Source organism: Emys orbicularis, chromosome 3, assembly GCF_028017835.1.
Source record: "Emys orbicularis isolate rEmyOrb1 chromosome 3, rEmyOrb1.hap1, whole genome shotgun sequence".
NCBI classification, from domain to species: domain Eukaryota; kingdom Metazoa; phylum Chordata; order Testudines; family Emydidae; genus Emys; species Emys orbicularis.
Window position 1 is genome coordinate 115,187,863 of NC_088685.1, and position 13,608 is coordinate 115,201,470.

General features: G+C 45.6%; 1 protein-coding gene across 4 annotated transcripts in view; it reads left to right on the forward strand.

The window, feature by feature from the left end:
* The window catches only part of LOC135876128 (SAM and SH3 domain-containing protein 1-like), an 873,117-nt gene that overhangs the window by 832,914 nt on the left and 26,595 nt on the right, over nt 1-13,608 (forward strand). For 2 of the 4 annotated variants that reach the window (XM_065401311.1, XM_065401314.1), the window contains 2 exons: nt 3,734-4,569; nt 11,405-11,482. In XM_065401311.1, the coding sequence (XP_065257383.1) occupies nt 3,734-4,569; nt 11,405-11,482 (914 nt within the window). The remainder of the gene's footprint in view (nt 1-3,733; nt 4,570-11,404; nt 11,483-13,608) is intronic. The other 2 variants (XM_065401313.1, XM_065401315.1) reach the window with 1 other exon arrangement.

The following is a 13,608-nucleotide window of genomic DNA, read 5'->3' on the forward strand; positions in this document are numbered from 1 at the left end:
AGGAAAGGGATAGGTAATAAAACAGAAAATATCATGCCACTATATAAATCCCTGGCACACCCACACTTTGAATACTGCATGTAGTTGTGTTTGCCCCATCTCAGAAAAGATATATTTGAACTGGAAAAGGTGCAGAGAGAGGCAACAAAAAGGATTAGGGGTCTGGAACAGTTTTCATACGAAGAGATTTAAGAAGACTAGGATTGTTCAGATTTTAGAAAAGAGATGACTAAGGGGGAGATATGATAGAGGTCTATAAAATCTTAACTGATGTGGAGAAAGTGAATAAGGAAGTGTTACTTACTCCTGCACGTAACACAAGAGCTAGGGGTCACCTAACAAAATGAATAGACAGATGGTTTAAAACAAACAAAAGGAAGTACTTCTTCACACAATGCAAAATCAACCTTTGGAACTCATTGCCATGGGATATTGCAAAGGCCAAAAGCATAACTGGGCCCCCCAAAAAAATTAATATCTTCATGGAGGATAGGTCCATCAATGTCTGTTAAACAAGATGGTCAAGAACGCAACTGCTAAACCTCCAACTACCAGAAGCTGTGTGACTGGATGGATGGGATGGATCACTCAAAATTACCCTGTTCTGTTCATTCCCTCTGAAGCATTTGGCACTGGCTGCTGTCAGAAGACAGGATACTGGGCTAGTTGGACCACTGGTCTGACCCAGTATGGCCAATCTTATGTTCTTAAATAAAATTTCCCATAGAAATTCCCTATGCCCACGTCAGGGAGCTCCTCACAGGTAATTTTGCCAAAATTTCCCACCTTTTTCTTCAGAATCAACAGAAACGAGCGGTGTTCACTGCATTTCCAGATGCAGCTTCCCATGCTTTTCACACAGACGCCTTCATCCTGTTAAATGTAGATTTGACTGGGCAATAGAATTTGATGCTGACTGAATCTATCGGTATTTTATCTTAATTTTTTTTAGTCGCTGAGTCACTGATGCTTGCTAATTCTCTGCTATCTTTTTCTCCATAGCATTTTAAAAAATCATATATGTTAGTGTCATTATACCAGGCATGGCCAAACCGTGGCTCGTGAGCTACATTCAGCTCTTTTATAGTTAAAGTGGGGCTCGCAGAGCTCCCCACAACCCCCCTTCCTTCCCCATTCTCCACCTACCAGACTGAAGTGGGAGGAGCTCGGGTCCTCTGCCTTACAGCAGGGGTGGTGGGGTAGGGGCAGGGGCTTTTGCCCAGCAGGGAGGGCGGTCTCAGGGCTTCAGCCCCGCGTGGCACGCCTGCCAGGGCTTGGGGCTTCAGCAGGAGCAGGGCTGAAACCCCAAGCCCCAGCAGGTGCCTCCTGGGGGACTGAAACCCCAACCCCCAGCAGGTGAACCCCAGCTCTCAAACTTCTGAAGATTGTCATATGTTGCTCAGCGTGTCCGTAAGTTTGGTCACCGCTGCTCTATACTATGGACTGACTCCGTACAACATCTGTTGTGGCCTGTGACACACAATGCATATTTTGCAAGTTGTTTAAATACATATTTACTCAATAAGCCAGTGTAATTTGTCAACACTTATTCACTCCCATGAGAACTATTATTCTGTTACACTGGGAAAAGAAAAAAAAGTAATTGAACCACTGAACAGTTCAGTGCAAGTGATGTTAAGACTCTTAATCAGATCCAGAAAATGCAGAGTTAAAGGGTGTCAAATCTGTCACACAACCATTCCTTAATTTATTTGGCTGTACCTTCACAGAAGAGAGGCTGAGGTTTCAACTAATATATGTGCAGCAGATGTCTCTTGCCAACAGAATGTACAGAAGATGAAACAGGAAGCCTCAACTCTGAATTTACAACCTCGTTTAGGCTGAGGCTAGACCTGCAATGTTGTGTGCATGTTGGAATGTATTCACTATTATTAGGATAGTTTACCAACCCCATAATTGAAATCAGTGGTCCAAATTCATCCCTGCTGTAACACTGTGGAAGCCCCTTGAGTTATAATGGGGACGGATAAAACTCCGGTTTACTTTTAAAAAAGAGTTTTACAACTCACTAAAAATTAATTCAATCTGTATAAGACAGTTCTGTGAGCACTTGGGAACACATACAGCTGTGTGAATCACCTATATACATGCACTAGCTAATATATTGGGCAGAACTGACACATATGTGTGCTATTTTTTGGCATTTGTCCCTAACTCAGCATCTGGCTTAAAAGATGCTCAGTAGGAAAATCTGAAGAAAATGTTCTCTAAACCCTTACACGTAAAAAGGAATTATGTTTTAAGTGTATTATTTGCCTCCACTAATCCCAAAAGCAACCCAGGTCCCGTTCCTGTATCTTTGTTCTAGCCATTATTTTAAAATAATATTTCAGTTTGAAAAATCATTTTTTCCACCTAAAATATGGAGAGCTGCTGAAAGCATATTTTTTAAAGGGATGCTGAGGTTGGTACACCCACAATTTGACCTACTCCCTTTCTCTCACAAATGTGTTAAGTAAACATAATGTTTAATAGAACTCGGGGCCACCCCCAGGAAGCTCTAGCCTTTCAGTATGATCCTTGGGCTCAGCTCTATACCTTAGAGAGAAATACCGTTGGCTTGTAGCAGTACTGGCTATTGGAAATCTGAAACCAAGTGGGGATGTTTGGTGTATTATTTGCTCTTGAGTATCTTGAATGCATTTCTTGCCCATAATGATCCCATTGCATTGCTGGTAGCTGAGCTCTAGGAGCCAACAGAATGGTATGGAAGGCTCTGTGGGTGTACACATTTCTTTCAACACTTTCCTGCAGTGTGCTTTGCAAGAAAGAAGTGGGGAAGACTCCTGTGATTTTACTGTGTTTGCAAAATACATGCAACTTCCGATAAGATTCCCTCCACACTCAGTGCTTCCGTGCCCTTATTTTCTTTAAATAAATATGTAAATATCAATGCATCAAAATCTGCAGTCCTCAACTGAGCAAACTTCTTTTAGAATTCAATGGGAATGTTGCTCAATTAAGAACAGCAGAATTTGGCCCACTGCCAACATCTCAGCACCCAGAGTGACAATAAAAAAAACCAACAGGAGGAGCATAGTCTGCATATAAGTGATGTATTAGGACACCTGGGTTCTGGTCTCACCTCTGCCACTGACTTGCTTGGGCAAGCCACTTAACTTCTCTGTTCTTCATCTATCTCATCTGTAAACGAAAGAAAATACGTTCTGCTCCTTCATTATAGCTCTGTGAGGTTTGTGAATGAAAAAAACACTGTATACACGCAGAGTAGTTTTATTACTATTATTATTTCTAATTAATATCATAAAACAGTGTGTGCGCTCATTGACGAAAAAATAGCTTCTGGGAAGAAGCATCTTGATTTCAGCTTTTTAAAGGTTCATTACTGACACCACTTGGAAATAAAGAATGATGTTTAAAATACCGAAAAGGTCTTGATAATGTCCTTTTAAAATATTCTTTAAGGCTGCTTCTTATTTAAGTTATCCAAGAATTCTTGCTTTGCTTATGGAAGTGGGAAAATTTGCTGCAAGTCTGTCCACCAACAAAAATGTTATGGGCTACTGTGAATCACAGTAGTCAGGAATATTTTCTCTGTTTTAAAAAGTATCTGTATTTTGTTGTTGTTGTCTTAATTTAATGAAATAATTGGCCAGAGCACAACCTCCAGGGGAAGACTCATTAGTGTATAAGTAAATTAGACAATAAGTGTGAAAGATGACGTATGTTTTGCTGCTTTTGTCCCCTGTAGGTGTGGACGAGCACTCACTTGACAGCTCTCCTGTACTGGATGACAGATCGGCACTTTACTCTGGAGTTCACAAGAAGCAATTCTACTTAGATGGCTCTTCTGAAAAGCAGCCTGAGGATGACTCGGACTCATTCACCACTTCTCCTTCATCCAGCAGCCTAGATACTTGGGGTGCTAATAGGAAGCTGGTTAAGACCGTCAGCAAAACTGATAGCCGTGGCCTTATTAAGCCCCCCAAGAAGCTGGGGACATTTTTTTCTTACCCAGAAGAGGAGAAGACCCAGAAGGTTTGCCGCTCTTTGACAGAGGGGGAGATGAAGAAGGGCCTTGGCTCCCTGAGCCATGGGGTAAGTACTGAAAGTATTTGCTTTTATGACAGAAACAGGCACAAGCACCATCTCCTGGTGTCCCTGGAGGAGGTTCAGAGTGTCAGGAAGCAGATCCGATTGAAGAAAATGGATACTAACTATTCCTGTTCCAGAGCTTTTCTCTGCCAGCGTCCTGCCAGGAAAGGAGCATCCCCTGCAACTTGTGACCTACAATTGCTCCGGCACAAAGCCAAAGGGGGAGGAGGTTGTGGTTTCCCAAACAGAAGGCTTCGAGGGCGCACCTCTGTCAGTGAGTTCAATATCACCTACGTGGTGGAGAGAAGCCTGTACAGTCACCTCAACCTATCACAGCTGGTGCGTCCCGTCACTGACAGGACCCTGAGCAAGGCAGACAAGCAGGACCTGCGGAGATGCCTGCTGGATGAGGATGAGGAGGCCAAACGGAAGTGGGCCGCCACAGTGGACCGTTGTACTAAAAGGGTTCTCTTGAGAATCCACCAAAAGTCTGTGAGTCAAAGAGCTATCATGAAGGTGGCCTTCCAGTTCCTGTGAGGTTGCAGTCAGCATTGTTTCTGCTTTCTGTCCCAATCTGTAAACTTTAGTACAGTGTTTTCCCCCCTCTCATTTGCCAATAGAAGTTGTTAAATGCAAAACTGAGCTGTGGGGACAGGGGCCGTTCTAGTCCCCAGTGAAGAAATTGGTATAATCCCTTTCAGTATAGAAAGAGAAGAGCGTTGTCAAGTTTGCGGTTCCCATGTGCATGGAGTGACTCAATGGGAAAGAGCAAATTTTACCACAAAAAGCTTCTTTTAACCTGTTCTAATTCAGAAATTGAGATTTTGGTGAAAAGAGAAGCAATGTGAAAAAAAAATTCTGCTGTTTCAGAAATCAGTTCAGCATTCTTTAAAAGGAAATATTGTAGGAAATCTTTCAGATGGAGAGAAGACAGAGTAAAATCTGCTTGTTTCCTTCTATCATCCATCCTGCTCTCATCCCAGCTCTTCCCCCTCAGTTTTCCTCTCAATTGCTAACATAGTGTACTCCAGCTCTGTAGCCTTCCTCCCCACATACACAGCACTCAGAGAGGTAGAGGGCTTTGTTATCTACATGCCTGCTTTCCTCCCCAGCTTCTCTCTCCAGCATAGAACCTCTCTGGGTCACTTCTGCATTGCCCCTGGCTGCTGCTCCTGCTCCCTAGCATGCGATGGAGGTGAGACCTGGGAAGTTGGGATACAGGGAAGAGAGAAGGGTAGCCAGCAGAGGAATCGATGTTCCTGTATAGTAGGAGATCTGGTAGGTTAAGCTCTACTCAGGATTCCAACCTAGTCCCTCTTCTTCCTGGTCACAAAAGCCTATCTTTGCCACAGTTCCCACTACCAGCCTTTTTAGAATCCACTGGAAACTTGACATTAGGACTGGCCAGAGTCCCAAGTGTTATGCCATCTAGTCTGCTGTCCTGACAATGCAGATTTTTTCCCTACTTAGGTTGAAGGGAAGGATGATTGATAATGTCTATACCCATAAGATTTAACAAGATATTTAACAAGACATTACAGAGAAAATACTGTTTCTCACAAATTTTAGATTTTAGAATATCTTTAAGAGGCCTCCACATAAGCTTAATTTTTTAGGATGTGGTTTGTTCTCGATGTGAGAGTTACATAGTCACATCCTTGATCTCTCCAACTAATTGTCAATCACCAGTAGTAGCTTGACCCTTGGTTGGTGTTCATACTTGTGTAACGCTGACAGGCCCTGGTCATTGGTGGGTGGGATCGAACCTGGGACCTCTGAAGCTTAGTGATGAGCCTCTACTGCATGAGCTAAAAGGCATATAGCTCTTAGCTAAGGGCGTAGCAGACTCATCAATCTCTAGCTGGGCTAGGTGCCACTAGAGGGGACAGAGCACCACACCAAGCAGGCATGGGTTACATACTTCCCCTAGCTGAGGAAGTGCGTACCAAGCTTCAGAGACTTCCCAGTTGATATCCCAGACGAGCTCCCACATGTAACATCGACAGACCCGTGTCGTTGGCAGGCAGGATGGAACCTGGGACCTCTGAAGCTTACTGTATTACTCCTGGAGGAATACTGTGCCAAAAAATTAAAAATTCTGTGCATGATATTTTAAAATACTGCATATTTTATTTGTCAGAATAACACAATATAATCACCCCAGTTTCAATTATCTTGGTAATTTATTTCAAAATACCTGTCAACAAGTATGTTTGTAACAATACAGACGAAAAAAAGATTTGGGTAATTTTTTTGATAAATAGATTCCTTACCAAGTTTATTAACACAGAACTTTGAGTAATAATTTATTTAAACCGGTGGTTCTCAACCAGGGGTACATGTACCCCTGGTGGTACTCGGAGGTCTTCCAGGGGGTACATCAACTCATCTAGATATTTGCCTAGTTTTACAATAGGCTACATAAAAAGCACTAGTGAAGTCAGTACAAACTAAAATTTTATACAGAAATGACTTTTTACTGCTCTATATACTATACGTGAAAATGTAAGTACAATATTTCTATTCCAATTGATTTATAAGTATATGGTAAAAATAAGAAAGTAAGCAATATTTCAGTAATAGTGTGCTGTGACACTTTTGTATTTTTATGTCTGATCTTGTAAGCAAGTAGTTTTTGAGCGGTGAAACTTGTGGGCACACAAGACAAATCAGACTCCTGAAAGAGATACAATAGTGTGGAAAGGTTGAGAACCACTGATTTAAACTACAATACAGCAACTTATTTCCTGCAGCCCTCAGAAGCAGTGCAAAGGGTTGGGGGAGTCAGGGATAATGGAGGAGCTGAGGGAGAGGGAAGGAGTCTGGGAGTGAACCTGGAGGGCTGTTGGGTGTGGGTGGGAGAAGCATGGAACAGGTTTTTTGAGGGCACATCTACCCCTGTCCCCATGTGGCCCTGCATCCCCCATCCCTGTGTGGCCCTACAGCCCTCCATCCCCATGTGGCCCTGCAGCCCCCAGCTCAATGCTGTCACCCTACTAGCTCCTGAACCCACACACCAGTCTATCCTCCTACTAGCCCTTCTGAACCCCAGTCTAAGACCCTCCTAGCAGCCCCAAGTGCCCCACTCTTCCTAACCTGACATGGCTTTTAGCTAAGACTGTAGCAGTGTCATTAATCTCTAGATGGTCGAGGTGCCATCAGAGGGGAACAGAGCACCACACCCAGCAGGCATGTGTTACACTTGCATTTGGTTGATGGCCACTGTGGTAATACTTTATTTTGACCCAGTACAATTAACAGTTTCTCCTGACTATTCCATTAGTGCTTCTGTGTAGACTAGCTGACCCATCACTGATACTGTCATGCTACTTCCAGAAATAGTGTTCTCGAATAATATTATTTTATGTAATGACATTTCAGTTGATTGTACCAGATATCTGAAACACCCCTCTGCAGGTTGAATACTTGTAGCGCATATGCAGACTGACAAGATCCACTAGTTCCTCATATCTTCTAAAGAAGTACCACAATTATGCATTAGAAATGCCCTTTGATGTTCTCTTCTTGTAAATACAGATGCCATCTCCAAAGGGAAGCTGTTTAATCATTTAAAAACGTGTGAGTAGTCTCAGTTTGGAAGTCTCATTATGGAACTCATTAGCTTGTTCACATAGATAAAATTAGAGAAGAAAAGGAGAACACTTCTTTCTTTTTCTTTTTTTTATTTTTGGAGTGGACTTTCTAATCAATTAGCTTTAAAGAAACTTCTTTTTAAAACAGCAGAAACCTGATAAGATTCTCATGACCTTCAAGCACCTCCAATCCTTCTTCCTAAAATTGTAACGCTTGCTGCAACCTCAGGGAAATTGTAATGCCTTTGTATTCAGTGGAAGTGGTCACAGTCTTGTCTTGCCATTTGTTTTTGTCATTTATATTTGTTTCAGTGACCTGGGCATGCTTGACATTTTTGAATCACATCAGTTTTTCATTCCTCCCAATATCCTAATATGTTGGGGGGGTTTGATTGCATGACCATTCCATTGAATATCCCTCTTTTCATCCACAGACTTTTTGTTTGGTACAGTTTTACCAGAAATGATCAAAGTGCTATGAAAGGGCACGGTAAAGGTTACAGATTTACAAGGACTTTCTTCTCTGAGAAGATTGCTACAAGAGCTATTCTGGCTAGCTTAAAAGACATTGGCTGAGAACAATTCCTTAAGTTCTGTTCCACTGTCCTCTCTTCAGTGTTAGGTTATCTGTGCAAGGTGGTATTAGTTAGAATGTGCCTGGCACGGAAGGTCCCAGTTATGTGGTTAAAACAGGAATGGGCAAAGTTTAAGGCCTGAGGGCCACACTGGGGAATAGAAATTGTATGGCGGGCCATGAATGCTCACAAAATTGGGGTTGAGTTGCGGGAGGGGGCGAGGGCTCTGGGGTGGGGCTGGGGATGAGGAGTTTGGGGTGTAGGAGGGTGCTCTGGGCTGGGACCAAGGGGTTCGGAGGGTGGGAGGGGGATCAGGGCTGGAGGAGAGGTGTGAGAAGGGGTGCAGGTTCTGGCTGGGGGTGCGGGCTCTGCGATGGGTCTGGGGATGAGGAGTTTGGGGTGCGGGAGGGTGCTCCGGGCTCGGATCGAAGGGTTTGGAGAGCGGGAGGGGGATCAGGGCTGGGGAAGAGGGTAGGGCTGTGGGGAGAGGCTCAGGGGTGTAGGCTCTGACCGATGCTTACCTCAAGCAGCTCCCGGAAGCAGTGGCATGTCCCTTCTCTGGCTCCTATGCGTGGAGCGCCCCCGACCCTGCACCCCGGAGCGGGGCCATGCCAAGGTGACCCGGCGCCCCAGCTGGAGCACCGGAGCAGGACCAAGCCGCGTGGTGCAGCCCCCGACCCGGCGCCCTGGCTGAAGCGCTGGAGTGGGGCAAGCCCCAGACCCCGCTCCCCAGCAGGAGCTCGTGGGCCGGCTTAAAACGGCTCGCGGACCAGATCCAGCCCTCAGGCTGTAGTTTTCCCACCCCGGGTTAAAAAGTGCTTTGTATAAAATATAGATATTAATGGTGGTGTTTGCTGGTGTGGCTAGCGTATCACTTTTTATAAACAGTGCTTGAAAACCATTCTCAAGGCTAGGTTGTGAGTTCATCTTGACCAGTGTGACTAAGGCTAGGTCTACACTACAGCGGGGGTCCGACCTAAGATACGCAACTTCAGCTACGTGAATACCGTAGCTGAAGTTGCGTATTTTAGGTCGGCTTACCTGGCTGTGAGGACGGGGGAAAGTCGACCGCTGCCGCACTGCCGCCAACTCCGCTGCCGCCTCTTGCCGTGGTGGATTTCCGGAGTCGACGGCAGAGCGATCAGGGATCGAGTTTATCGCGTCTTCACTAGACGCGGTAAGTCGATCCCCGATAGACCGATTGCTACCCGCCGGATCGGCGGGTAGTGAAGACAAGCCCTAAGTCATTTGTTCTCAACCTTTTTCACACACCTCTCCCTAGGTGGCCTCTCACCATGCCTCAGTACAGTTGCTGTCATCTCTTTTCCTGTCCATATTCTTTCTGCTCACTCTCCTTTTTTTCTTCGCTCTTTTTTTTCTGCTCGTCTCTTTTCTCTTCTCTTTGTTTTTCTTGTGTGTTGTAGATGTTGATCTCTTGTTTGCAGTTCCCTCTTCCTCCTCCCAACTCAGCAGAAGGCTGTGGGCTGCTTGGAGTAGGAGTGTTCGTTAAAGGAGGTTCCATGAAGCGGGATCTCACATGTTCTTGCATCTGAGTGCCATGCGAGCAGAGGAGCAAAGGCTTGGCCCTCTGGGCTTATATCTGAGCCTGTAGCCCTGCTCTTGTGGCCAGCTTCCTTAAGTGTCACTGAATGTGCAGGGAGAGAAAGCTGATAGCTTTCAAGAGACACCTGCTGCTTTACCCATAGCCAACTTTGACAGGTTCAAGGTCATGCAACTTTCTTCATCCCCATGTTTGTTGTTCTGCTTTGTCCCACCCCACCTGATTAGAAATGAATGTGGTAGAACAAAGGTTTGTTCTGAAAGGACCAATTAATGTAATTGTTCATTGGGGGCTGTAATTTGTGGGTCTTGTTCCCACAAATCACAGTCTCCAGGCTTTTCATTGAGTAGCTCTCAGCTGATATGTGTTGCCTATCTTCAGGCCTATCAACCACTCGTGGATGTTAGGCAAATCTGAAGAACTAAGAACCTGATCTAATGCCATTGATGTCACTAGAAATCTCTCAATTGATTTCATTATGTGTTGGATCAAACCCTAGAAATGCACAGCAATGTTCTTCAGGTATTTCCCCATCCCTTTATGTCTTCTATAAAGAGATCACTTAAAACAGAGAACTACCTGTCTGTAAATCAACTATCGAACCTCACCATTGATACAAATAAATACTGATTGCTGCATCCTTGTTTCCCTGGGATGTCTCATGGGGTTATTGTCAGTGAAAAGAATCTAAAAATACAGTCATTGGAACAGAGCAAGGTCACTACAGTACTGTGCCCCAATTTTTGAGGCGGGGAAACTGTTTTAACAGTTTGACCTTCTTGTATTGAAAGGCAGTAGTTGTATTCCCACTGAGTTCAAAGAAGCTAGTCCTCTTCCAACTGATACAAGAGCTTTAGAACAGGCCCGTCAGCCAGAGCTGAACACTTTGTTTCTTGCTGTGGAAGTGTGGCTTTACTTAGTATGATTGGTCGCTCTGTGGCTTTGTGCTCTTGGGTGGGAACTGGTGTCATAGTGCTGATATTTTTAGGCAGGGAGATTATCATCAACAGTATCAGAGTTTTTGGCCAGGTCTGAGGAGCAGTGAGTGAGTCACTCCACTGGACTAATCGTGCCATTATAAATATGACCTACTTTCTCTCCCAGCGGGTGATAAAGCTGCTTTGTACCACCAAGGAGGTGGTGAGAGATGCCTAAACTGGAGTCATTGCTTTTGAAGAATAAAACCTCTGGTGGCATATCCCTTTTGGACAGCTGGACTGGGGTTATGTTCCCTTCCACCCCCAGGGCTTGATTATGCAAGGTGATTAGCTCATCAGTTGATTTCAGTGGAAGTTGAGGGTGTTCAGCTACTCCCAGGAGGTGCTCACTCAACACCTCGCAGGATTGAGGCCCCTGACTATACGGATACTACTTTGGACTAGTATAGGAGAGGAGGCTGGAATGAGGTTGCCAGAAAGTTGGAAGGCTTACTGCATAAAATGAGTGGACAGTTTTCTCAATTTCTCATCCTTTTTTCCATTTCCATCTTTTCAACACATTTGTGTTTTCAGTGATGTTCTCCAAATGGGGGAAGATGCTTGAGTGAGTTAATTGTTTGTAATGTGATTGTTTCTGTACTAATACTGTCCTTTCCACAGAGAACCTGTAGCTTTGGAGGATTTGACTTGACAAATCGTTCATTGCACGTTGGAAACAACAACAACTCTGACCAAACGGTGAGTACGAGATAGGAAGGGCTGGATCTGAAATGGCAGGAGGCTCCTCATGTATGGTACTATGAAATGCTCCTTGGTAGAGTTAAATGTAGTCTAGTTCTATAATAGCAGTTTTGGGATCCAAGTAAGCAGACCAGAGAGCACAATTTTTTTAACCACCAATTGCATTGGTTTCTCAGCTTTGTGACAACCATACACTGTGTGTGTTTATTTATATGCTGTACGTGAGAAGTAGTGTGATTAGGTGGTTGCAGCACAGGACTAGGGGTCAGATCTCTGTTCTATTCCTAGCTAAGTCATTGACTTACTGCATCACCTCAAGCAAGTTGAGTGATATCTGTGCTTCACCACAGATGGAAAAACATCTAGCCCCAACCACTGGAAAAAAACCCAAAACAAAACTGAGTTGTGTGGCAACCCAGCGAGGCAGTTCGCAATGCCACTTCCTCCAGTTTTGCCCAGCCACCTTCTGTGAGGGGTGGCCGGACCAAACCTGAGCATTGCAGGGTGGCTGGAGTTGGGAGGAGCCACCCTAGCCTGAAATGGGAGCAGAGCACTGAGCAGGAGGGGCATCTGTAAATAACCAGGCTGCAGCCGTGCCGCTCGGCCCCACCCCCCAGAGCAGGCTGTGGCTGCACCGCCCGACCCAGCCCGCTGGAACATGCTGTGGCCGCGCTGCCCGGTCTGGCCCACCGGAGCAGGCTGTGGCCGCACTGCCCAGCCTGCCGGAGCAGCTCCAGCCAGGCCAGAGACATCCTCCCCAGGCTCTCTCTAGATAAGGTGGGAAGGGATGGGATGGGGAGAGTGTGGGGGCTAGGGGTGGGGTCACGTGGGGGGTGGTCACAGGGGTTACTCCCCTGACCCCCAGCTTCCTCCCACCAAAAAAAATTTCCCCACCAGTTGCTGTCCCGGCCCGTCAGGGTAAGCAGCTGGCGCGCCGGGACACTTTGTTTACTTAGGTTTACCTCCGTGCCTGCGGACGCTCGAGGTAAACAAACCATCTCGGCCCGCCAGCGGCTTATCCTGATGGCCCGGGAGCCAAAGTTTGCTGACCCCTGAATTATAGGGTCAGCTTATGAACGAGTCATAAAATTTTTCCATTTTTACTTATCCATCTTGGCGGGGGGGGGAGAGGGGGTCGGCTTATAAACAAACCAGCTTATGATGGAGTATATACGGTATTTCCTTTTGGTTGCAGACTTCACAACAGCAACTTTTGGATCAAAGTAATACATTTGACAGTTTATTTTTTTATACCAAAAATAGCATCAAGAGGCTGGGGGGAGGACTGTCAACTTCAGTAACAACAGGCACTTCTATAGTGACTTCCATCCAGATATCTCAAACCCTTTCACAGACACCAGTGAGTGAAGGCCTAAAACATTTTTTGTGTGCATTTTATAGATGAAGCACTGGACCCAGATTAAAGAATTTGGGGGCCCTGTGACTATGAAAATTGGGCTCCCCACCTCACATAGACCCCTGAATGCCCCTCCTCCCTACCCCACTTAGACCCCTGAATGCCCCTCCTACTCCACTGACCCCCCAAATTCCCCCTACTCCACATATACCCCAACAACGCTCTACCAGCCCCACTTTTCATGACAGCCCCCACACACATCCCACTCACTGCGGCCCCAACCCCTCAGCCCCATCTACAGCAGTCCCCAACATCTCCGCCCCCAACCTCACAACCCCTCCAACATTCCCAACTTTTCCACAGCCCTCACCCCACAGCCCCCCAAGAACTCTCACCCACTGCCATTTACAGGCTGCAGCTGCTTCGGAGGCCGGGGGGAGAGCAGCGTGCCCAGAAGCGGAGAGACTCTGGTCCCGCCTCTTCCCTTCTGGCTGTGCTGCCTCTCCTTGCTCCCTCTGTTGGGGGGAGGGGCTGTGTCCCACCTCTCCCTCTCTATACCCGTTCATAAGCCAACCCCCTTCTCTGGTGCTTCCCTTTTTTTACTAAAAAAATTCAGCTTATGAACAAGTATATATGGTATATTATAAATATTGATCAGCTCACTGTACCATTTTTCCCCCTCAAGAACAACTTTTACTATTTTAGCCTTGGTGTCTGCCAATTCTTTTATATCAAGTAGCTTAGATCAAATCTAAGTAATAAAACA